Source organism: Amphibalanus amphitrite, unplaced genomic scaffold (genome assembly GCF_019059575.1).
Source record: "Amphibalanus amphitrite isolate SeventyFive unplaced genomic scaffold, NRLGWU_Aamphi_draft 001403F_arrow, whole genome shotgun sequence".
NCBI classification, from domain to species: domain Eukaryota; kingdom Metazoa; phylum Arthropoda; class Thecostraca; order Balanomorpha; family Balanidae; genus Amphibalanus; species Amphibalanus amphitrite.
Window position 1 is genome coordinate 5,299 of NW_024882896.1, and position 26,182 is coordinate 31,480.

General features: G+C 50.0%; 1 protein-coding gene across 2 annotated transcripts; it reads left to right on the forward strand.

Moving 5' to 3' along the window:
* LOC122372811 lies at positions 1-26,182 on the forward strand. 2 transcript variants are annotated; one of them, XM_043350405.1, is made up of 4 exons: positions 1-114; positions 22,861-22,895; positions 23,292-23,534; positions 25,357-26,182. In XM_043350405.1, the coding sequence occupies exons 1-4, from the start codon at positions 111-113 to the stop codon at positions 25,435-25,437; spliced, it is 363 nt and encodes a 120-aa protein (XP_043206340.1). In that variant the 5' UTR covers positions 1-110; the 3' UTR covers positions 25,438-26,182. The 2 variants fall into 2 exon arrangements, with proteins under 2 accessions (XP_043206340.1, XP_043206341.1); XM_043350406.1 differs by lacking the exon at positions 25,357-26,182 and adding an exon at positions 24,671-24,740 and having other exon boundaries at positions 48-114.

Sequence of the window (26,182 nt, forward strand, 5' to 3'; positions counted from 1 at the left end):
GGGATTAGCCCGTGCACCGTGCACGGCGCTCCCAGTGCACGCCCGCCGCCGGTGCCGAGAGCAGCCCCACACACCTACCGAGTGCCATAGAGGACAGCCTCGCCGACACAATGGGTAAGTTACTGATAGGGTTGGGAAACTGAGGGTCCGATCTACAAAGATAAGAAACATTTGGTTTGAAAGCTTGCCATGGCGGAGTAATACATAATGATCGGGGAAGCTATACTGGCTAGCAGGCTCAACAAAGCAAACAGGAACTGCATTGGCCTTAGCAGTCCTTTGAGCATCGATGTCATCGAACTCGCTTCTGGCCTCTCGTATCTCGCTTCAACTTTGTTAGATTTGCATGAAAATAGCAGGATTTCGTGCCGTTTTATTTCTAGTACACATCATGGCTACCTTGCGTCCATTGGCCCACGTCATACCGGTTCACGTGAATCAGGTAAAACCGGTTGTTGGATGCTGCATCCTGAACAAAGATCGGGCGGTGGCCGAGACGAAACAGGCGGGCCACGGGGCGCGCTAAGAGGGGGGTCGTACTGCACTTATGTATGTTGCATGCAGTGCAGTGTGGAAAGTTATTATTGTCAAAAGGGCGATTGCTATATCAAATATTAGCTAGTGTTCAGAGAGGGCGAATGTTCTATGGAATAGTAGCTACTGCCAGTGTCCAGAGGGCGACTGGTCTGTGGAGTGCAAGGCTATAGAACTCCGTGGAGTGGAACGCAATGCCTGGAGAAGGGAGAAGGTTACCCCTGCATGCGATATTTGATTAAGTATACCTCCTGATCGCTGCGTTTTTAATTCTGACTTATTCAGTGGAGGAGAAATCATGTGCCTGTGGTTGGGACTCTGCTAGTTATGAATGGTGTGTGAACTGTGAATAATTATGGAGATGAACTGTTCATGCCACCGGTGCTATGTTTTGTTATCTACATTATTCATAGGTACACCCAAGGTATATAAAAACACTAGGTAAAACCGAGAAATTCCTTCAACATGAAGGCAACGGGTTCAGGTCTTGACAACTAGTGCTAGCATGATTTGCAAGATACTTGCTACGTAACTACTTTACAGATTTTCCTAATACTTTGCTATTACTTATGTTTTACGATTTAATAAGGACATATTTTTAGTTATCCTCATCTAAATTCGTTCTTGCCAAGAAATTTGTAATTTCACGGTATTATATCATGCCTTCTGGAAGCCTCGGATATCTCAGTATCTAGGCTGTAAAACTTCTTTATTCGGATATTTTTAGAAAGGAAATTAATTTTTGCATCATCTTGATATGCACTTTTTGGAAAACAACAGCTTAACATTAAATCATCGCTCTTCGAAGTGTCATTTTGTGCTCGATAGGAAGTAATGGCCCTTAAACAGAGCGTCCCTATAAAAAATCTAGAGGGAGCTGGCCTCTATAAAAATTAAAATTAGCACCAGTATTTAATTGTCTGTTAGCTGTTAGCTTCCATTAACCTTAAGGTTTTACGGAAAAAGGCTAAATTCGGCCCTAAAGGTTTCAATGTCTGTGTGAAAAATGGCACTATGGTAAAGAGGTAGTTAAAAAATGAGAGGGAGCTGGCCTCTACAAATTATTGATTTAGATAGATTGGCGTATCGAGTTTCGAATGATATACCTCATTAAACATATGGTCTTACGGAAAATGGCTAAATTTGTCAAGAACTATATCGTTTTTGTTATAAACCGTATATTAACAATGGCGACGTGCGCCACTTCCGTCGCCGACGCCATGTTGCCCGAGATATGTTAGCTAGGTTTGTATTTGTATTTGTATTTGTATTACAATTGCAGGGCAATCCACAATGCATCGTGGCTATTACAGCCCCAAGTCATAAGCTCATGGATAAAAGCATGCAGGTCAGAATCGTCACATTCATAAGCCGACAAACACCACACATCACACATCACACAGCTAAACGCGCTCACGCACCCGGCGCCATCAGCTGAGCCCGCACAGCTCGAGCGAAACACCGGTGGGACATCTCTGCGACACCGGCGGGCAGCGAGTTATATAGGGACGGCGCGCGGTACGCAAACCGGCGCCTCCCGGCCTCTGTCCTCGGCCGGGGTAGGCGGAAGAGGCCGTCCTGCCTGGTCGTTCTCTGGCGCACATCGCGGCAGCGAGTAAACGCGTCAGCCAGTGACGCGGGCTCGCCCCACCGCAGCACCTTGTACGCGAGAGTCAGCGTCTGCGCCTCCATCATCTGCCGTGGCATCATCCAGCGCAGCTGCTCCCGCAGATCGGACACATGATCGAATTTACGTTTGCCGAAAATCACTCTCACCGCAAAGTTAAGTATCTTGAGGAGCCTGTCTAAGTTTTTTTGCGTGCCGTTTCCGTATACCGAGAGACAGTATCCGATCCGCGAGAGCACCAGCGCCGTCACCAACACCTTGATGACGCCATCGGGAAGGTAGTGTCGACAGTGGGATAGGCCGATCAATACACCCATGCACTGACGGCTCAGCTCGGACACATGCGATTCCCAGGACAGAGCACTGTCGAAGACGACACCCAGGTTTCTCACCTCCGCTTGTGGTTTCAAGACTACGTTGCAAAAATTTACCTCAATGTCCGGAAGTGATCGGAGATTCTGACGACTGCCAAAGACGGCGAGCTGGGTTTTGTTAGCGTTGACCTTGAGAGCATGAGAGATAAACCAGCGACTGAGTGATTCTAAGGAGCGTTCCATGCGCGAGGTGAGTCCCCTGAGGTCGTCCTTCGGGCCGCTCACCAACACCTGGGTGTCGTCGGCGTACTGGTACACGAGTGCTCCCTCAGCGTGTAATGACAAGTCATTAGAGAAGACGGTAAACAGGAGCGGACCCAGTACAGAACCTTGGAAGACACCCATGTTGTTGGCGAGCGGCCGAGACAGCACCCTGCATCCGGACCCATCGTTCAGAGACACACTCTGAGTGTGTCCCTGAAGATAGGCGGCGAACCAGGAGATTTCAATGCCGTACTGACTGAGTTTTTGGAGAAGAATTTCATGATCGATAACGTCAAAACATTTACTCAAATCGATAAGGCATAGCATTGAAATCTCCCCCCTATCGGTGGCGGATAGGATCTGGTCGGATACGGACAGGAGTGCGGTTTCCGTGGAATGGTGCGGCCGAAAGCCATGCTGGCTGGATGAGAGGAGATGGTTGGCAGAGAGGTACCGGTAGAGCTGCCGGTGGACGGTGCGCTCGACAATTTTGGTGATAACTGGGACAAGGGAAATTGGGCGAAAGTTGGAAGGGTCAGACTGGTCACCGGATTTGTAAATGGGGCTGACTAGGGAGTGTTTCCAGGGGGCAGGGATGTCGGAACGGGTGAGGCAGGAATTGACGATGTGTAGGATGGGATCACCGATAGCTGGGAAGCCGATCTTCAGCATGCGGATACAGATACCATCGGCGCCGCTGGCCGCCGAGCTCCGCATGCTGAAGATCGTGTGTCCGAGCATCTCCCGAGTCACGGGAGAGAGGGTGAACGAACAGGCCCCAACACGGGGCAGACGCGCGTCAGTGACAGGTCCCGCCCCCTCCGTCCGCGCCCCAATCTCCGCGGCCACCCGCGGGCCAACCGAAACAAAGAACTCGTTCAGCTCGTCCGCGGTGGCGTCAGGCCGAACACAACCCCCTTCCCTCTTACCCGCCACCACAGACTTGATACAGCGCCACACTCTGGCCGGACCGCGCTCGCCGATCTCCCGCTGTATATCACGGCGCCTGTCACTCCGCACCGCGGAGCGGACGGCTCGGTTCAGCTCCCTATACTCGGCGGAGTCACGGCCGGAGCGCGCCAGCGCTGCCCGGCGGCGGGCCATGAGGTCACGCGTGGCCGGCGAGACCGGGGGCGCGGTGGGGTTTCGGATTGTCAGTCTTTTCAATGGTGCGTGTGCGTCAACAATCGGTAAAAAGCGAGTCGTAAAGGCGTCCCACTGCTCACCCACCGTCGGCGCCGCGAACACAGCCCCCCAATCTACAGAGCACAGATCACGGTTAAAAGCGGCTACATCCAGATGCTTAAAACTCCGAGATGTGATAACGATGGGTTTCACGCGCGGCTTTGGGACATCGATGAGGACACTGATAAAACTATGCGGGCTAAAATGTTTTGCTATAGCTCAGAAGTTACAGCATTACCTTTCACGGGCTGCTAACATATGGAACACATTGTTTGGTTTTTGGTCGTCTTGACTCCGTTTGGTCTAATGGACCAGTTTGTGTTTCATTTGAAATCATATGCCTTACATTTCTTACCTTACCTTACCTTACCAGTACCAAAGTTTTCCATAAATATATTATTTTATGCATTTCATCTGGATCGCGTGTCTGGCCCTCTAAGAAAATGCCACCTATTAATAAAATTTGCAATTCGCAAGACCTGGTGCCGCGGCGGTGCTGGCGAGCATGCTGCTGGCTGCTGCCATGCCGCAAGACCAAGTGGCCGCTCCGCCGCGCTGGCTGTGGCGGGAGCCGGTGGCGGCGTGCAACACGACTGCTGTGTGGCCTCTTAGTCTGCGTGTCTCGCCGCTGCGCTGGCTATGGCGGGAGCCGGCGGTGGCGACGGGTCGCAAGACTCTAGTGTGGCCTTGCTGTTGTGCCGGTCTGGGGCACAGCACAGCGGCGTCTGCCAGAGTGACGCTGCTGGTCGTCCTCCGCGCGCTAGATAGGTGATTCGCTGCTGCTCAAGGAGAATATGTTATCGGCTCCTCATGAAGAAGTTCCAGTTCCAGCTGCCTGGCCTCTCCACCCTCCGCCGCTGGACTCGAGGCTTCCGGACGTCACCTAGGATCCTGGACATAGTTCTGCAGATCATGCGCTCGTCCGCAGACACCATAACGCCGCATGAGAGGCTGCTCGTCATGTCCTTCGACGAGATCACCATCGATCCCCGCGTGGCGTACGATTCCACGGACGACGCGGTCTACGGCCCCAACGACAAGATGCAGGTGGTGATGGTCCGATCCTTGTGCAGTCGTTGGAAGCAGCCCGTCTTTCTCGACTACAACAAGGGCCTTCTCCACCGCATCATAGCCGGGAGCCGGCGGCGACGTACAACAAGACTGTAGCGTCAAGCGTGGCCGCACTCTGTGTACCGCGCCGGTGCGCTGGCTATGGCTGGAGCCGGCGGCGGCGACGGGTCACCAGCTGGATCAGTGCAGCGGTAACTCAGGTATGATAACTTATGATATGGTTGTAATTGGGCTGCTAATGCTTATACACGCGACATTATCCGGCTGGAGCTGACGGCATGATTTGTGTTGTTTTCGTGTACAACAATCTTTAAACATAACGTAACATTATATTGTCATACCGCTCAGAAGTTACAGCGTTACCTTTTCACGGGCTGCTAACATACAGAACACATTGTTTGGTTTTTGGGCTTCTTGACTCTGTTTGTTCTAATGGACCAATTTGTGTTTTATTTGAAAGCACTTATGCTTTACATTTCTTTGAACAAGGTTTTCCTTGAATATATTATATTATGCATTTCTTCTGGGTCGCGTGTCAGGTCCTCTAAGAAAATGTCACCTATTAATAAAATGTTCAATGCGCAGGTGCCGGCGATCATGCTGTTGGCTGCTGCCGTGCCGCAAGACCAAGTGGCCGCTCCGCTGCGCTGGCTATGGCGGGAGCCGGCGGCAGCGACGTGCCGCGATATCCGGTGGACGCGCCGCTGCGCTGGCTGTGGCGAGAGCCGGCAGCGGCGGCTAGCCGCAAGACCTTAGTGTGGCCTCTCAGTTTGCGTGCCGCGCCGCTGCGCTGGCTGTGGCGGGAGCCGGCGGCGGCGGCGCTCTGCAAAATACCAGCTGGAGCGGTCGAGCGAATGCTCAGGCATAATATCTCATGCCAGTGTTAACTATTTTAGCAGTTAATTGGGCTGCTCAAGTATTGGCACACGGCACCCTCTGGCTCGGAGACAGTGGCAAGATTTGTAAAGTTTGCGTACATAATCTACTATTATAAATCTTAAAAAGTCCGCCGCCGTCGGGGTTACGCAGCCGGCGTTACTCCCAAAAACGGCTATTGCGGCGCCGTCGATTGACGCACGAGGGTGAAGTTTTTACCACTCGTGGGTCACGTCATTCAACAGGTCGTATTAGATTTTGGGCACGATTCGGCCGGGGGTGCACCCGTGGCGCGTGCTCATGTGCGCCATAGGGTTAACATTAGAATCGCGACCGGCGCCGAGCAGAGGGCACGTGCTTTAGGCTCAGTTGTTCGCTTAAAAAACTAAGTGAAAAGCATACCGTGAAAAGCATCAGAGCCGGCAGGTCATTGACCTTTGACAACGAAGGCCGACACAGGGCACCGCTCGCCAAGGGGATTCGCCAGTAAATACAATTAATTTGTTTTTGCAATATCTCAACCGTTTCTGGGCCGATTTAGCTGAAACTTGGATTGTCGGTGGCAGTGTAGGGTAGGGTAGGGTAGGGTAGGGTAGGGTAGGGTAGGATATGGTAGGGTAGGTTAGGGTAGGGTAGGGTAGGGTAGTGAAGGGGTAGGTTAGGGTAGGGGTAGGTTAGGGTAGGGTAGGATAGAGTAGGGCAGGATAGGGTAGGGTAGGTTAGTGTAGGAGTAGGGTAGGGTAGGGTAGGGAAGGGTAGGGTAGGGTAGGGTAGGGAAGGGTAGGGTAGGGTAAGGTAGGGTAGTGTATGAGTAGGGTAGGGTAGGGTAGGGTAGGGTAGGATAGTGTAGGGGTAGGGTAGGGTAGGGTAGGGTAGGTCAGGGTAGTGTAGGGGTTGGGTAGGGTAGGGGTAGGGTAGGGTAGGGTAGGATAGGGTAGGGTAGGTTAGTGTAGGAGTAGGGTAGGGTAGGCAAGGGTAGGGTAGGGTAGGGTAAGGTAGGGTAGTGTATGAGTAGGGTAGGGTAGGGTAGGGTAGGGTAGGGTAGGATAGTGTAGGGGTAGGGTAGGGTAGGGTAGGGTAGGTTAGTGTAGGAGTAGGGTAGGGTAGGGAAGAGTAGGGTATGGTAGGGTAAGGTAGGGTAGTGTATGAGTAGGGTAGGGTAGGGTAGGTTAGGGTAGTGTAGGGGTAGGGTAGGGTAGGGGTAGGGTAGGGTAGGTTAGTGTAGGAGTAGGGTAGGGTAGGGTAGGGTAAGGTAGGGTAGTGTATGAGTAGGGTAGGGTAGGGTAGGGTAGGGTAGGATAGTGTAGGGGTAGGGTAGGGTAGGGTAAGGTAGGGTAGGTTAGGGTCGGGTAGGGTAGGGTAGGGGCAGGGTAGGGTAGGGTAGGGTAGGGTAGGGTAGGGAAGGGTAGGGTAGGGTAGTGGTAAGATAGGGTAGGGTAGTGTAGGGGTAGGGTAGGGTATGGTAGGGTAGGGTAGTGTAGGGGTAGGGTAGGAGGGTAGGGTAGGGTAGTGTAGGGGTAGGGTAGGGTAGGGTAGGGAAGGGTAGGGTAGGGTAGTGGTAAGATAGGGTAGGGTAGTGTAGGGGTAGGGTAGGGTATGGTAGGGTAGTGTAGGGGTAGGGTAGGGTAGGGTAGGGTAGGGTAGGGTAGGGGTAGGGTAGGGGTAGGGTTGAGTTCAAAAAGGGTCCAACATACAAAACACTTGAACACCCCGCAACTGTCACCATCCCTTACAGTTCAATTAAAAACAGCTACCCAAATCTACCCAAATAATACAGCTAAAAATACAAGTCAATCACCCAAACTAATGCACCCGTAACATAACATAAATCAAAACATACTGTTATCGCGTAAACCTGTACCTCTAGTCTACTATTATAAATCTTAAAAAGTCCGCCGCCGCCCACGCCGCCGCCGTCGGGGTTACTCCCAAAAAGGCTTATTGCGGCGCTGTCGATAGACGCAGGAGGGTGAAATTTTCACGGCTCGTGGGTCACGTAATAAAACAGGTCGTATTAAATCTTGGGCACGATGCGGCCAGGGGTGCGCCCGTGGCGCGTGCTCATGTGCGCCATAGGGTTAGCATTAGAATCGGCAAAAACAGGCCATTGCTCGGGAACGGTAAGGGCTACGGGGGTGAAATTTTCACGCCAAGTCGGTCGCGTGCACTAATTGGTCGTATTAAATTTTCGAGGGGGTGGGTTCAGCGGTGTGCACGTGGTGGGGCCGCGACCGGCGCCGAGCAGAAAGCACGTGCTTTAGGCTCAGTTGTTCGCTTAGAAAACTGAGTGAAAAGCATCAGAGCCAACGAAGGCCGACACAAGGCACCGCTCGCCAAGGGGATTCGCCAGTAAATACAATAAATTTGTTTTTGCAATATCTCAGCCGTTTCTGGGCCGATTTAGCTGAAACTTGGACTGTCGGTGGTAGTGTAGGGTAGTGTAGTGTAGGGTAGTGTAGGGTAGGGGTAGGGGTAGGGTAGGGTAGGGGTAGGGTAGAGTAGGGTAGGGGTAGGGTAGGGTATGGTAGGGTAGGGTAGGGTAGGGTAGGGGTAGGGTAGGGTAGGGGTAGGGTAGGGTATGGTAGGTTAGGGTAGTGTAGGGTAGGGTAGGGTAGGGTAGTGTAGGGTAGGGTAGGGTAAGGTAGGGTAGGGTAGTAGGGTAGGGTAGGGACTAGGGTAGGGTAGGGTAGGGTAGGGTAAGGTAGGGTAGGGTAGGGTAGCGTAGGGTAGGGTAGAGTTAGGTAGGGTAGAATTAGGTAGGGTAGGGTATAGTAGGGTAGGTTAGGGTAGTAGGGTAGGGTAGGGTAGGGTAGGGTAGGGTAGGGTAGGGTAGGGTAGAGTAGGGTAGGGTAGTAGGGTAGGGTAGGGTAGGTTAGAGTAGGGTAGGGTAGAGTAGGGTAGGGTAGTAAGGTAGGGTAGGGTAGGGTAAGGTAGTAGGGTAGGGTAGGGTAGGGTATGGTAGGGTAGTAGGGTAGGGTAGGGTAGGGTAGGGTAGGGTAGGGTAGGGGAGGGTAGGGGGTAGGGTAGGATAGGGTAGGGGTAGGGTTGAGTTCAAAAAGGGCCCAACATACAAAACACTTGAACACCCCGCAACTATCACCATCCCTTACAGTTCAATTAAAAACAGCTACCCAAATCTATCCAAATAATACATCTTAAAATACAAGTCAATCACCCAAACTAATGCGCCCGTAAGGGTAGGGTAGGGTAGGAGTAGGGTAGGGTAGGGTAGGGTAAGGGTAGGGTAAGGTAGGGTGGGGTAGGGTAGGTAGGGTAGGGTAGGGTAGGGTAGGGTAGGTAGGGTAGGTAGGGTAGGTAGGGTAGGGTAGGGTAGGTAGGGTAGGGTAGGGTAGTGGTAAGGTAGGGTAGGGTAGGGTAGTGTAGTGTAGGGGTAGGGTAGGGTATGGTAGGGTAGGGTAGGGTAGGGTAGGGTAGGGTAGGGTAGGGTAGGGTAGGGTAGTGTAGGGGTAGGGTAGCGTAGGGGTAGGGTAGGGTAGGGTAGGGTAGGGTAGGGTAGGGGTAGGGTAGAGTAGGGTAGGGTTGCGTTCAGTATCATCTTAACTTACAAAGGGCTCGAATAACTCGCATGCATCACCATCATACTTTACAGTTCAATTAAAAGCAGTTACCCAGTTCTTCACAAATAATACCAATAAAAATGCAAGTTTCTACACCCAAACTAATGCATCCGTTAATCATACATATCAAAACATACAGTTATCGCGTAAACCTGTACCTCTAGTCTACTATTATAAATCTTAAAAAGTCCGCCGCCGCCCACGCCCACGCCGCCGTCGGGGTTACTCCCAAAAACGCTTATTGCGGCGCCGTCGATTGACGCAGGATGGTGAAATTTTTACCACTCGTGGGTCACGTAAATGAACAGGTCGTATTAAATTTTGGGCACGATGCGGCCGGGGGTGCGCCCGTGGCGCGTGCTCATGTGCGCCATAGGGTTAGCATTAGAATCGGCAAAAACAGGCTATTGCTCGGAAACGGTAAGTGCTACGGGGGTGAAATTTTCGCTGTAAGTCGATCGCGTGCACTCATTTGTCGTATCAAATTCTTGAGGGGGTGGGTTCAGCGGTGTGCACGTGATGGGGCCGCGACCGGCGCCGAGCAGAGGGCACGTGCTTTAGGCTCAGTTGTTCGCTTAAAAACTGACTGGAAATAATCAGAGCCGGAAGGTCATTGACCTTTGACAACGAATACCGGCGCCGGGCACCGCTCGCCAAGAGGATTCGCCAGTAAATACGATAAATTTGTGTTTGCAATATCTCAGCCGTTTCTGGGCCGATTTAGCTGAAACTTGGACTGTCGGTGGTAGTGTAGGGTAGGGTAGGGTAAGGTAAAGTAGGGTAGGGTAGGGTAGGGTAGGGTAGGGTAGGGTAGTGTAAAGGTAGGGTAGTGTAAAGGTAGGGTAGGGTAGGGTAGGGTAGTGTAGGAGTAGGGTAGGGTAGGGTAGGGTAAGTGTAGGGTAGGGTAGGGTAGGGTAGGGTAGGGGATTGTAGGGTAGGGTAGGGTAAGATAGGGTAGGGTAAGGGATTATAGGCTAGCGTAGGGTAGGGTAGGGTAGGGTAGGGTAGGGTAGGGGTAGGGTAGGGTAGGGTAGGGTAGGGTAGTGTAGGGGTAGGGTAGGGTAGTGTAGGGGTAGGGTAGGGTAGGGTAGGGGATTGTAGGGTAGGGTAGGGTAGGGTAGGGTAGGGGATTGTAGGGTAGGGGTAGGGTAGGGTAGGGTAGGGTAGGGTAGGGTAGTGTAAGGGTAGGGTAGGGTAGGGTAGGGTAGGGTAGTGTAAGGGTAGGGTAGGGTAGGGTAGGGTAGGGTAGGGTAGGGTAGTGTAAAGGTAGGGTAGGGTAGGGAAGGGTAGGGTAGGGTAGTGTAGGAGTAGGGTAGGGTAGGGTAGGGTAGGGTAGGGTAGTGTAGGGGTAGGGTAGGGTAGGGTAGGGTAGGGGTAGGATAGGGTAGGGTAGGGTACTACCATACAAAACACTTGAACACCCCGCACCTATCACCAACCCCTACAGTTTAATTAAAAACAGCTATCCAAATCTATCCAAATAATACATCTTAAAATACAAGTCAATCACCCAAACTAATGCACCCGTAACATAATATAAATCAAAACATACAGTTATCGCGTAAACCTGTACCTCTAGTCTACTATTATAAATCTTAAAAAGTCCGCCGCCGCCCACGCCGCCGCCGTCGGGGTTACTCCCTAAAAGGCTTATTACGGCGCCGTCGATTGACGCAGGAGGATGAAATTTTCACAACTCGTGGGTCACGTAATAAAACAGGTTGTATTAAATTTTGGGCACGATGCGGCCGGGGGTGCGCCCGTGGCGCGTGCTCATGTGCGCCATAGGGTTAGCATTAGAATCGGCATAAACACTTATTGAACAGGCTATTGCTCGGAAACGGTGAGGGCTACGGGGGTGAAATTTTCATGCCAAGTCGAGCGCGTGCACTCATTTGTCGTATTAAATTTTCGACGGTGTGGGTTCAGCGGTGTGCACGTGGTGGGGCCGCGACCGGTGCCGAGCAGAAGGCACGTGCTTTAGGCTCAGTTGTTCGCTTAGAAAACTGAGTGAAAAGCATCAGAGCCAACGAAGGCCGACACAAGGCACCGCTCGCCAAGGGGATTCGCCAGTAAAAACAATTAATTTGTTTTTGCAATATCTCAGCCGTTTCTGGGCCGATTTAGCTGAAACTTGGACTGTCGGTGGTAGTGTAGTGTAGGGTAGGGTAGGGTAGGGTAGGGTAGGGTAGGGTAGGGGATTGTAGGGTAGGGTTGGGTAGGGGATTGTAGGGTAGGGTAGGGTAGGGTAGGGGATTGTAGGGTAGGGTATAGGGTAGGGTAGGGTAGAGTTAGGTAGGGTAGAGTTAGGTAGGGTAGGTTAGGGTAGGGTAGGGTAAGGTAGGGTAGGGTAGGGTAGGGTAGGGTAGGGTAGGGTAGGGTAGGGTAGGGTAGGGTAGGGTAGGGTAGGATAGGGTAGGGTAGTGTAAGGGTAGGGTAGGGTAGGGTATGGTAGGGTAGGGTAGGGTAGGTTAGTGTAGGAGTAGGGTAGGGTAGGAGTAGGGTAGGGTAGGAGTAGGGTAGGGTAGGGTAGGGTAGGGTAGTGTAAGGGTAGGGTATGGTAGGGTAGGGTAGTGTAAGGGTAGGGTAGGGTAGGGTAGGGTAGGGTAGGGTAGTGTAAAGGTAGGGTAGGGTAGGGTAGGGTAGGGTAGGGTAGGGTAGGAGTAGGGTAGGGTAGGGTAGGGTAAGGGTAGGGTAAGGTAGGGTGGGGTAGGGTAGGGTAGGAGTAGGGTAGGGTAGGGTAGGTAGGGTAGGGTAGGGTAGGGTAGGTAGGGTAGGGTAGGGTAGGGTAGGTAGGGTAGGGTAGGGTAGTGGTAACTGGTAAGGTAGGGTAGAGTAGTGTAGTGTAGGGGTAGGGTAGGGTAGGGTAGGGTAGGGTATAGGGTATGGTAGGGTAGGGTAGGGTAGGGTAGGGTAGTGTAGGGGTAGGGTAGGGTAGGGTAGGGTAGGGTAGGGTAGGGTAGGGTAGGGTAGGGTAGGGTTGCGTTCAGTAACATCTTAACTTACAAAGGGCTCGAAGAACTCGCATGCATCACCATCATACTTTACAGTTCAATTAAAAGCAGTTACCCACTTCTACAAAAATCACACCAATAAAAATGCAAGTTTCTACACCCAAACTAATGCATCCGTTAATCATACATATCAAAACATACAGTTATCACGTAAACCTGTACCTCTAGTCTACTATTATAAATCTTAAAAAGTTCCACGCCGCCGCCGTCGGGGTTACTCCCTAAAAGGCTTATTACGGCGCCGTCGATTGACGCAGGAGGGTGAAATTTTCACGACTCGTGGGTCACGTCATTCAACAGGTCATATTAAATTTTGGGCACGATGCGGCCGGGGGTGCGCCCGTGGCGCGTGCTCATGTGCGCCATAGGGTTAGCATTAGAATCGACAAAAACAGGCCATTGCTCGGGAACGGTAAGGGCTACAGGGGTGAAATTTTCACACCAAGTCGAGCGCGTGCACTCATTTGTCGTATTAAATTTTCGAGGGTGTGGGTTCAGCGGTGTGCACGTGATGGGGCCGCGACCGGCGCCGAGCAGAGGGCACGTGCTTTAGGCTCAGTTGTTCGCTTAGAAAACTGAGTGAAAAGCATCAGAGCCAACGAAGGCCGATGTTAGAGTGAGTTTGCGAAATCTGTGGATCCGCGGATTTCCTAGGGTATCCGCGAAGTCCCTAGTGCCTCCGCGGATGAACATCAAGTCTAGTATATTCGCGGATAAACGGGCGGGGATCCGCGGATGAACAAGACTCTTCAGGATAACCGCGAACCCCCTGAAGAGTTGACGAGATCCGCGAACCACCCGGGGAATCCGCGGAGTAACGATTCATTCTAGTGAGTTTGCGAAGTTCCTATGCGTTTCGTGCAGCTACCTAGACTAGAATGCATGGCAATGGCATATTGGGTAGATCATCTGCGACTTAACCCGCGTCCCGTTGGGGTCTGCCGGAGCAACGCGCCCTGTTGTGGGGGGGGGGGGGGCATTTTGGCCCCTTCCCCCTAAGATCTCGAGAACCACGCAACATAGCAACAAGCCGCAAACAGTGTTGGGTAGCCCCAGCGGAGAACTACCTTGTGACCCAAGTTCATTGACCTAGGTCAAAGCGATAACGTCACAGGTCAGGTCAAATGTCGAATTTTTACCGTTTACAGGCATTTCAAGAAATGTGTTCTAAAATCGATTAAAATGCATGTCATTGAAAATCATCGATGGGGTTCGTTAAACACATATTAAAAAAAAAATGCTCGTTTAACACCTATTTTGCTAGTTGAAGTCACTGATGCCAGGTCAGGTCACTGAGGGTCACAATATGAAAATATCATATGATGCATGTTTTATGGTCCATTTTACATGACAAATGCGATTATGTGGGTCAGGCAGCCTTTGGGGCCAGTTAAAGGGACCCTCCCACCTTAACATTAGATTTGAGTTGAGATAGCCAAAATGGGGTCCCTGGCTCACAATTACCGGTTTCGGCACTCACAACATCGAGAAATGCCTTAACCCTCGCCGGCACAGGGGGGGGGGGGTTGATGCAACCCCCCCCCTAAGGTTTTTCGCGAATAACTCGCGTAAAAAGCGGCCGATCGCGACGAAACTTTCAGTACCCTCGCACTGATCAATTTTACACCTACCCTGAAAATTTCATGACCCTGACCCCAATGACCTTTGACCTGTGACCTCTTTTCTGTGACCATGTTTGGCCGAAATCGCGGTTCGGCGCATGTCGGCTCGCATTAGCCGCGCGTTTGCAAGCTTTTCGTGGTTTCAAACGTTCAAACATGTGATTTGATGTTGCTCCCATGCATTTGGGTGGGTGTCAAGGTCACCTGAAGGTCAGGTCAGGTCACTGACCTTTGGTGACCTCGGGTGACCTCGGTTCACTTTTTCGAGTTTTACATGTTTCTAGGCTAGTTTTTGGAGCTGAATTCGAATTTAGCAACCATTTGAACATTTACGAAGTGGTTTTGGTGCCTTCGTAACATGTTACGAAGCTGTCCGAGGCGGTTGACACGTATTACGAATACCCGTCACAACCCCTACTGGTTGACCTGACCTGACCTGACCCGACCTGGTCTAAATACTTAAAGACATCATCTCTGATCAAAACTAACACGATATTCGTGATCAGCATCCCGGAAAACCACATAGCAGCCACACTTTACGACTTTCTAACAGGTCCCGATTTTCCCGGTTTTCGGGTCATTGACCTGACCTGGAAGGTCACCCGATGACCTAGGACCTTAAAATTGGGTATCATCGGTTTCCTCTCGTGACGGGCAACACGCTCGTTTTTTCTGCGAAGCTCTAGCTCGATCAGGGGCCAAACGCGAGGGGGGGTCGTACCAACCCCCCCCCCCCCCTTGTGCCGTCGAAGGACTCAAAATGGCCTGTGCCGGCGAGGGTTAACCCTCGCACGACCAGACCATTTCTCATAACACGAACGACCAGGGGGGGGGGGTTGTTACGACCCCCCCCTGGCGTTTCGAAACGGAAGGTCGTAGAGCTTAGCGGAAAAAACCAACGGATTGCTCTCAACGAGATCTCGCGATTGGTGGTATATTTTTTGGTCCTAGGTCAACATTTGACCTACTTTTGACCGGTCAAAGGTCAAATTTTCGGAAAAATAGACTTTTTCAACTTTCCGCGGCGATTGCGGCAAAACGGTGGGAGATATCGACTTGAAACCTTCACTATCGTGTTCCTTGATCAATTCTCTATCGTTTGGTATGTATTTCGTTTCCCTAGCTCTAAAAATGGCGCGTTGGGAGCGCCGGAAGTCGGCAAGGTCACAGTCGGCGGCAGAAATTCGAAAAATCAAAATTTAAATTTTTGAAATCTGATTGTGTTTTTGGATTTGGAAGGTCCATTTGCTCCTTATAGAAGCTAATATTGCTGCATATTCCCATTGAGGTGACAAGAATTAGCAAAATAGTGGTTCGGGCGCTTTTCAAAAATAGTACCGGACGCTGTTCCTCTTATGACGTCATAACTCCGTGACCTGACCTGACCCGGTCAATTTTCTTGCACCACACGATAGCCAATGCTTGCCCCAACATGCATTTGAAGTTTCATCATGATCCATCAAACAATGTGGGTATCACCGGCAGAAAACCTAGGGATTCGGCGCACACGTTTGGTAACTGTCGGCCGGAGGCTGTACCTCTTATGACGTCATAACTCCGTGACCTGACATGACCCGATCAATTTTTTTCGGTAAAAGATGCGCAAAGGTTGCCCCAGAGGGTATTGAAAATTTCAGCCCGCTACGACAAGCCGTTTAGCGTGCACTTCGAAAAAAACCTCAGGGGGGGGGGGGTGATACAACCCCCCCCCCCTAGGCGTTCTAGGGTTAAATCGGAAATATTGATTCAGAGGGGCTAATGCTTTTGAATACCCCTCTGAATGTGTGACGTCAGCGGAGGTCTAACGATTTTTAAATCTTTTACTAAAACATTTGGTAGCACGCGGTGGTATAAGCTGCTTTGCGCGCAACAAATGCCGCACTTTCAAATAAAGTCGCTTGGAACAGCGGGGATCTCTAAAAGTAAACAATAGTAAAAGTCTAATATCTTGAAAACCGGTGAATATTTTTCGATGAAATTTGGTTGATATTCGTTTTCGCTCTTTCTGAACCGAGCGACATCATTTTCATGCCAATTCATTAACTTTTTTGAAGGTGGGAGGGTCCCTTTAAGGTTATGTTCTGGTGAAGTTCAGGTCAAGGTCAGGTCAAATTAGGACAAATTTAAGCTGATTGTTTGCATAAAATGGTAATCGATTCGATGCAGCTCGTCACGTGGAGTCTAATGGTGGTCTTTCTTTTGCGCTACATGGTCTAGAATTGCTAAAAATTGAGTTCAACAATTCGACGTCATCAATTTTGAACAGTTTTTTCGCTATAGCTTGGCCAAAAAAGGAGATATCGATCTAAAATTTGGTATGGAGATAGAAGAGTGCACGGACTATCATACATACTCCGGTTTTTTTCGTAATGCGAATTTTTTTGGGATAATTTTGCGTTTTTCTATAAAAAAACTAAGCTTTTTTAGGGGGATTAAAATCCCACAATTTTAAAAATATGAGATAACAGTTTTTTAGCGCCGTTTTATTTCTACACAACCACATAAAGAACTTTGAAATTGCTTGGTAACCGTAGCTTTTGTGATGGTTTTAAGATTTCATGTTTTTTGGTCATTTTTGCTCGAACATGGCCTCAGTTTGACCTCAATAACTCCTGACCTAAGGTGACGTAAGACTTGAAATTCTGTGTGAAGATGTCAAATTGATGCCCGGGAAGGAACTAAAAATTTGGCATTCAGGATAAACCACAGGGGGGGGGGGGCAAATTGCCTCCCCCAACGGGGCGAGGGCTAACCCTCGCCCGTATTATTGTTTTCTCGGACGCTACCGTGTGCGGGGGGAGGGGTCCGCGGGGGAGGGTTCCGTTGGAACCCTTGCTGTGCGGCCCCTGATCGAGCCAAACCTTTCGCGGAAAAAAAATAGCTTGTTTTCCGTGATTACATAGAAGAAGCCCATGATACCCAAACCATACGGCCCCAGGCCATTGGTATTTGGTTGACATTCCAGGTCGATTCCAAATAGCATAGGGGACATCCTGTCTTTTTAATCGCCTTTGAGACGCAACAGCCAACAACCTCAATTAATGCCAATGCGTGATTAAGTTTTCATTAGTTTGTTTGCAAGTGCGCAATGGCTTCGGCCAATTACCGTCAACTTGGGTCAAATAACTATATTCAAAGGCGGGTTGATATGTACGTGTTGGGTTCTCGTATCGAAATTCAGCATTGCCATTGCCCCTCCAGTCCAAATGTTCCCCAGAATAGATACTGTGGCGCCGGGCTGGAGCGTCTGTAGGCGCAGTGCTGACCGGTCGAGTCAGGTCGGCTGTGGCAAAAGGGCAAGTTGGAGGGGGGGGGGGGGGCAACTGCCCCACCAACTGTACAGGAAGCTCCGTCCCTGGGGAAGAGTGAGCATTACTGTTATTCATACATACTTGCATACATTCACATGATCGCTCAGATGCGCGGTAGCCTTTCCAGCTTTCCATTCATGGTTGGGAGAAAAGTAAGCAGACTGGTCGCAGAAGTTCAACCACGCCAAAAATGGTTTACCGTCCATTATTTAATTGCATATTAATATTTGCGAGCGACGTCTAAGCGAGATGAAAGAATAATTCGCGAACTCACTAGAATGAATCGGCACCTACTCGGTGAATTCCAACAGCAACTGGGAAAACACCAATACGGGCGAGGGTTAAGTCGCAGACGATCTATCCAATATGCCTTGCATTCTTGTCATAAGATAGCTGCATGAAACGCATAGGAACTTCGCAAACTCATTAGAATGAATCGTTGCTCCGCGGATTCCCCAGGTGATTCGCGGATCTCGTCAACTCTTCAGGGAGTTCGCGGTTATCCTGAAGAGTCTTGTTCATCCGCGGATCTCCGCCCGTTTATCCGCGAATATACTAGACTTGATGTTCATCCGCGGAGCCACTAGGGACTCCGTGGATTCCCTAGGGACTCCGCGGATCCACCGATTTCGCAAACTCACTCTAACACCGACACAAGGCACCGCTCGCCAAGGGGATTCGCCAGTATAAATACAATTAATTTGTTTTTGCAATATCTCAGCCGTTTCTGGGCCGATTTAGCTGAAACTTGGACTGTCGGTGGTAGTGTAGTGTAGGGTAGGGTAGGGTAGGGTAGGGTAGGGTAGGGTAGGGGATTGTAGGGTAGGGTTGGGTAGGGAATTGTAGGGTATTGTAGGGTAGGGTAGGGGATTGTAGGGTAGGGTTGGGTAGGGGATTGTAGGGTAGGGTAGGGTAGGGTAGGGTAGGGTAGGGTAGAGTTAGGTAGGGTAGAGTTAGGTAGGGTAGGGTAGGGTAGGGTAAGGTAGGGTAGGGTAGGGTAGTAAGGGTAGGGTAGGGTAGGGTAGGGAAGGGTAGGGTAGTGTAAGGGTATGGTAGGGTAGGGTAGGGTAGTGTAGGAGTAGGGTAGGGTAGGGTAGGGTAGGGTAGTGTAGGGTAGTGTAAGGGTAGGGTATGGTAGGGTAGGGTAGTGTAAGGGTAAGGTAGGGTAGGGTAGGGTAGGGTAGGGTAGGGTAAGGGTAGGGTAGGGTAGGGTAGGTAGGGTAGGGTAGGGTAGTGGTAAGGTAGGGCAGGGTAGGGTAGTGTAGTGTAGGGGTAGGGTACGGTAGGGTATGGTAGGGTAGGGTAGTGTAGGGGTAGGGTAGGGTAGGGTAGGGTAGGGTAGGGTAGGGTTGCGTTCAGTATCATCTTAACTTACAAAGGGCACGAACAACTCGCATGCATCACCATCATACTTTACAGTTCAATTAAAAGCAGTTACCCAGTTCTACAAAAATCATACCAATAAAAATGCAAGTTTCTACACCCAAACTAATGCATCCGTTAATCATACATATCAAAACATACAGTTATCGCGTAAACCTGTACCTCTAGTCTATATTATAAATCCTAAAAAGTCCGCCGTCGGGGTTACGCCCAAAAACGCTCATTGCAAAGCCGTCAATTCATGCAGGAGGGTGAAATTTTCACGGCTTGTGGGTCACGTCATTCAACAGGTCGTATCAAATTTTGGGCACGATGCGGGCGGGGGTGCGCCGCGTAGCGCGTGCTCATGTGGTGTGCCATAGGGTTTACACTAGAATCGGCAACAGGCTATTGCTCGGGAACGGTAAGGGCTACCGGGGTGAAATTTTCGCTGTAAGTCGGACGCGTGCACTCAATTGTCGTATAAAATTTTCGAGGGTGTGGGTTCAGCGGTGTGCACGTGGTGCGGCCGCGACCGGCGCCGAGCAGAAGGCACGTGCCTTAGGCTCAGTTGTTCGCTTAGAAAACTGAGTGAAAAGCATCAGAGCCGGGAGGTCGTTGACCTTTGACAACGAAGGCCGACACAAGGCACTCCTCGCGAAGGGGATTCGCCAGTAAATACGATAAATTTTTTTTTGCAATATCTCAGCCGTTTCTGGGCCGATTTAGCTGAAACTTGGACTGTCGGTGGTAGTGTAGGGTAGTGTAGTGTAGGGTAGGGTAGGGTAGGGTAGGGTAGTGTAGGGGTAGGGTAGGGTAATGTAGGGGTAGGGTAGGGTATGGTAGGGTAGGGTAGGGTAGGTTAGGGTAGGTTAGGGTAGGCTAGGGTAGGGTAGGGTAGAGTAGGGTAGGTTAGGGTAGTGTAGGGTAGTGTAGGGTAGGCTAGGGTAGGGTAGGGTAGAGTAGGGTAGGTTAGGGTAGTGTAGGGTAGTGTAGGGTAGGGTAGGGTAGGTTAGGGTAGTGTAGGGTAGGGTAGGGTAGGGTAGGGTAGGGACTAGGGTAGGGTATGGTAGGGTAGGGTAGAGTTAGGTAGGGTAGAGTTAGGTATGGTAGGGTAGGGTAGGGTAGGGTAGGTAGGGTAGGGTAGGGGAAGGGGTAGGGTATGGTAGGGTAGGGTAGGGTAGTGTAGGAGTAGGGTAGGGTAGTGTAGGGGTAGGGTAGGGTAGGGTAGTGTAAGGGTAGGGTAGGATAGGGTAGGGTAGGGTAGGGTAGGGTAGGGACTAGGGTAGGGTAGGATAGGGTAGGGTAGGGTAGGGTAGGGTAGTAGGGTAGGGTAAGGTAGGGTAGTAGGGTAGGGTAGGATAGTAGGGTAGGGTAGTAGGGTAGGGGTAGGGTAGGGGTAGGGTTGTGTTCAAAAACGGCCCAACATACAAAACACTTGAACACTCCGCAACTATCACCATCCCTTACAGTTCAATTAAAAACAGCTACCCAAATCTACCCAAATAATACAGTTAAAAATGCAAGTCAATCACCCAAACGAATGTACCCGTAACATAACATAACTCAAAACATACAGTTATCGCGTAAACCTGTACCTCTAGTTGTCTATTAATGAAATAACGTTCCTTTGCACAGTTAAAATGTTAGTGCTAAATTTTGACGATTTTTTTAGTCATCAATAACGTATCCTACACTAACAGTGTAGGATACGTTACCTACATCTACGCCTTAAGGCCGCCCCACACTGGAACTCGCATGCGGGTTGCGAGTTTGCGGGTTTTGAGTTTGCGGGCATAATACTAATTCATAGAGTGATTAGATCGCTTCCTTATGGTAACTTCATGATGCAGTGATGCTGGTGCACCTTCAGAAACTTACATATAGTCGCAATACCAGCGCAACGAACCAAAATTAGACTCTAACGAAAAATCCGCAAACCTCGCAGAACTCGCACACCTCGCAGCGAGGAAATTCGAAAGTTGACTCAAAACCAACTTTTGGAATGCGATGCAAGGTCGCTCGCAAGCTAAAAACATGCAGACTCGCCTGTTAGATGGTAGTGTGGGTGACTCAGCTTAGATTGTATTACCTATTTGATTTTGAAGAAACCCGAAAACCCAAAAACTCGCAACCGGCATGCGAGGTCCAGTGTGGGGCGGCCTTTAGATCGTCTGACCGTCCGTTCTGTTCCCTTCCAGACTCGTGGGCGACAGTCTGACGGCGTCCTGTGAACGAAGATAGCGAAGCATTTGCGTGGATTGCGCGGTAGGCGGCTCGTCCGCCACCCGGGTGACGGAGACCTCATGATGCGCTTCCTACCGAGTCTTGCCCATGCGGAGGCGATGCGGCGCCGAGCCACCGAGGCGTCCCGACCGGCGCTGGCGCGAATAGTGGCTTGTCACCCAAAGTTTAACGGAGGCATGGTGGTGCTAAGGACATTCGGCGCGGCACCGTCTGTCACGGGATTGACAGTTTTGCATAGAGTGAACCCTTCGGTGGAAATATGGTGCGGGTCGGGGTGATTTGAATGAGATAGTTGTGAGGATGATCAGATGATAGACAAGAGCGGGAGGCGGGGAGGAATTACACCGGTGCTAGGTTAAGTTCGTTATGATCAAATTATAACTGTGATAATTGTACGATTCATTCGCTACGATTCATTTGCTGTGCAATTGGTCATTGTGACGTTCATCCCCCTCTCCCGTGGCCGTATGTATGAGAACGATAGTTCCGGTGAGTTTTAACTGACATTCGTTATCATGATGGATGTAATTGTTTGGCGGACTTTTCTGTATATTTAACACGACCTGTGTGCTTCCCCTACTGCGATATTACTGATATAACGATTAGAATGCCATGAATTTCACGCATCAGACCTGTTTTTGCCGTTTGTGAGACTATTCGGCGCGGTGAGAGCTGGTATCTGCAAAGCTGAGTTCGGACCGAGCATGTTGGTTCTGCGCTGTGCTCGTGGTAAATTCACATCATTTATACAATTGAATGACAGCTCAAGTTTCGCCTCAGTTTTGCGTGTGAGTGGTGAAGCTTGTTTCCGTTTTAAATCCGTTAATGTGCGTTTTGTTGGCATATTTTTTAAACCGGACTTCTTGAAGTATGGGGACGAATATACGAATCGCTGGGAGGGATGCAGATTTTTGGCTCTTCATCCAGCTTCCGAACGGATGGTCGAGACGGATTTTTGGTACATTTTCCGCACGTAGGTTCACGGGTCACGTCGATGTCAAATCACTGCATTGACTTTGGAGACCAGCTAACTAACGCCATTCAATATTGGAGCGTCCGAGTTTGTCGGTCTGTGGAAACCGATTTCTCTGCGTGTGGTGGCAGTGTGCTAGCAGCGGCCGTGAAACACCGCCCACGACGACGTGGTACGCCGGGATGTCGTATAGCTTAGAGAACTTATAACTTTAAAAAACGAAGGCGCGACCCTCGGCCTTCATTTGCGCTGGATATAATGGCTGGACAACCAGCACCACTTCAGTGTTATTTTATTTACAGAAGCAGTTTTGCATCAAGCTGGGCTGACAATGGCTGAGTCCGTGCCGATCTCAAGTGTGTGTCCATGCCCGGCGCGGCGGCGCCTGATATTCGGCATCAGGGATATATGGTTGCGTATGTAAAATAAAAAGCGATGCCAACCAGGAAAGGGAATCGCTGCTATATTTGATTCTATCCATTTTCTCACAAATACGTGTATGCTTTACTACGAGGATCATATGCTATTTCTATTTACTCGCCAAGACTCAAATTATAATATGAGACTTTTAATAATGACTTGATTATACATTGAATAACACATTGTAATAATAATAGTTTGACACATTATAATAATATACAGTGTCAATATAAAATAATATAATTTGACACATTAATTAATTTCAAATGTGAACGATATGTACCGTACGCAATTGTTCAAAAGCAGCAAACGCATCAATCAGCTGACGCCACATTCCCGGTGACGCTGCTCACGGTGCACGCCTGGTACACCTACTGTATAAGTAGCGGAAAGGTGCATGGTTCCTTAATCGTTTCAAAACTCGTGGCATGTTAGACCCTTACAACCATTGTCCTTTCACAGGGAACCTTGGATCCATCACATGCCTGTTGTTACTGGTGAGTAAAATGGATGAGCATTGAGCATTTAATTTCCGTTTTTAAAAACTTATTTCCGTGTTTATTCATATCATATGCAGTGTAATAATTGAAAACTTTTTTTATTGTTGAAGTAGGTACGTACATTCCACTTCGGAGTATGTATAAGCGTAGACATTTAATGGGAACTGACGTATCCAGCTATGTACTTTTTAGGAGACTCACGGCCAAAGTTTCTGTCCAAAACAAAATGTAACACCTGCATAATCAAATGCCTTCATTTTGACCTGCGACCAACCGTGACTCGTGACATGTCACCCCTCTGGGAACGTTCATACCTTGCTTGCCTTGTCCCTCAGGCGTTTTTTATGACCCGGGGCACCCATTTTGACTTCCGACCCCACCCCGTCCCCCCAGATCGGCTCTGCTCTGGGCGGTGACATGCTGCGGAAGTCGATCGTGTTCAACCCGCGGACGCCAGACGTCTTCTACTGTCCGGTGCACAAGCCCAAGTCCTTCGACGACATGCTGGTCAAGTCTCGGCCGCTGAGCAAACTCTGCGAGTTCAAGGGCCGACCTCTGCCGCCCGGTCACCAGTCGGACTGCTATGGAGACGTCGACGAGACTGAGTTCGCCTGCGCAGAAAAACACCGCATCCTGGTAAGATAGGGGCAAAGTGCGGTAACATATAACACTGAACGAGGCCGGTGTTAATATATTTTCAAGACCGAGGTCCTTACTGGATTTTTGAAAGAGGTCTAAGATCGAGTTAAAAAAATAGTAAGGAGTGGGGTTTTAAGATTTTATCACCGGCCGAGTTTGGTATGTATTTTATGTTATGTCAATTATAGATTCATTTTCTAGAACTAAGCTTTTAGCTTTTAGCCGACTTTTGAACGAGACCATCCGAAAATGTTGACTTAAATGCAAACTTTTTTTTTACCGTGGTCACCTTGCTTACTCCAGTTTACACTACAACTCTCCGGCTAATATATTTGAATTGGCCAGACATACAGTAAACGAGCCGGTAGGCTTCTGAATGCTTGAGACGAGGTGTTAGTATCACTGATGTTAGTTGTCGGACTTTCGTCCCCGTCTTGAGTTGAGATGTTTAGTTTCACAACGTTTCGGCCAGTTACTTCTCCGGCCGTCGTCAGGTGTTCTTTGGCCCTTAGAAGGACCTGGATGTTGGTGGCGTTGCGCCGTACGCGTCATACCGTTCGAAAGCTCCTGTAGTCAGCGGGAATCGAACTCGGGTTTCCCCGGTGATAGTCCACGGTTCTAACCACTCCACTATCGAGGCAGACACGATAGTGGAGTGGTTAGAACCGTGGACTATCACCGGGGAAACCCGAGTTCGATTCCCGCTGACTACAGGAGCTTTCGAACGGTATGACGCGTACGGCGCAACGCCACCAACATCCAGGTCCTTCTAAGGGCCAAAGAACACCTGACGACGGCCGGAGAAGTAACTGGCCGAAACGTTGTGAAACTAACATCTCAACTCAAGACGGGGACGAAAGTCCGACAACTAACATCAGTGAGCCGGTAGGCATGCGTTAGGGCTGTTGCGTTTCATGTTAGGGCTGTTTTAACCGTCACCTGTCTACCCAGAGCTGCTCTGACTCACATGATTGATGTGTTGCAATTGAGGTGTCTGCGTCTCGCTTGAAGACTGTAACCGTTGCGTGACTAGCCCAATGACTGCTTTGTCACGTGGTTTACCACGCAGCTGCCTTAACTGTCGCATAGCTCGGCTAGGAGCTGTGCTAACCGTCACGTGACTGGCGTTCCAGCCGCGGCTCCGGTCGGAGGAGGATCAGCTGAATGGCGTCTGGCACTGACCCGTTGACCCGTCTAACTGGGTAACTAACACCGCGCCCAACTCGAGGTCGAACATCAGTGCTGGCAGCGTAACGTTACGGTGAATGTTTAATCCTCAGCGTGATGCTTCTGAAACACTGAAGTTTTTTTTTTTACAGCAATAACTTTATTTCGTACCTTGGTAACTTCTCTTTTACCCGTACGCTCGTACTTAACTAGGCAACGACTGTTCGTGTTTGATATTTCTTCTGTGCACTTTCTTTCAACCAAACAGGCATCTTCCTGCCATTTGTCGCTGCCATATAATGTTTAAACTCACGCTGTCATTGCTATCTTGGTACACTCTTGCATGTGTGACACATCGGTACCTTGAGATGCATGACAGAATTTTAACTAATAACCACACGAGTGATTTTTCGCAAGTTATATATCTGGTCTGTGTCCGGTACCCGGCCTCCTCAATCCTTCAATTTTCACCCCACCTCAGTCTCGCACGACAGCACTGCATTGACCCTCGGTATACTCGGACCCTCGGTATGACGGCTCAGTACTCTGCTTTGGGGTCCTTTATCCTACGCAGAGCCTCCAGTGTTCCGCAGTGCTGGGTTGCAGTGTTCGCTTTGCATCCAGCTGAAACCGGCGCTGGTCTGTTCCCCAGGGCCGCCTGTCGCCACCGGGGCTGGACAACTCGATCGACCTGGGGCCCCACGTGGCCAGAAGTCTGCACATGTGGCTCTAAGGTTGCCGCAGTGATCGTGTGCTTTGATCGCAGCCGCACTAGATGAAGCCGCCAACAGCTCCAACGGCTACTAGAGTGACATCTTTACAGCTTCGGCGGCTTCTGAAGCGACGTCTCACTGGTCCGACGGCTTTTGCAAATCACCACCGAAGTCAACGCGCCCTAAAGACCTAATAAACAATAGGTCTTTAACGACATCTATACAGGTCCGATGGCTACTAGAGAGACACCTATATAGGTCAGACGGCTCTTACAGCGACATCTATGTATACGGTATACAGCTTCATAATGGCGCTCAATCTGGGCCTTGTTTCACGGCGCGCTACTAGCCTTTTCTGTTTCTATGAAACCGTCAACAAACCAGGCCAAACATGGAACCGTTAACAAACCAGGACAAGCACAATGAAGTTTTTATTCTTCCATGAAAACCGAAAGCGCTAGAAGCGCTAGTTGCTGCTGGCATCGGTAACAGCAACTGCCAGGCGTGTTACCTACCGCGAACCAGAGTTGTTTCTCCGTTGAACGCTGATCAACGTTCGGGCGCCCGATGAGTTTGTGTTTGTCGATGTCAAGCGTGCTGCTTGATTGGTGGTGACCTTGTATTTTGCATTTATAACTTTTTACCATCAGCGCTATAAACTGTTGATAATATGAATATTGCACGTGCAATGAAATGATGTTACTTCTGAATGCCGTGTTGGATAGGATTCGCTTATGACACCAATAAATATTTGTAATTGTCTAT

Bases quoted from the DNA above. Each gene is read 5' to 3' on its own strand.
- LOC122372811 (XM_043350405.1), top strand. The intron at 22,896-23,291 runs GTGAGTAAAATG...CCGTCCCCCCAG, and splicing joins TCACATGCCTGTTGTTACTG to ATCGGCTCTGCTCTGGGCGG. The intron at 23,535-25,356 runs GTAAGATAGGGG...TCTGTTCCCCAG, and splicing joins CAGAAAAACACCGCATCCTG to GGCCGCCTGTCGCCACCGGG.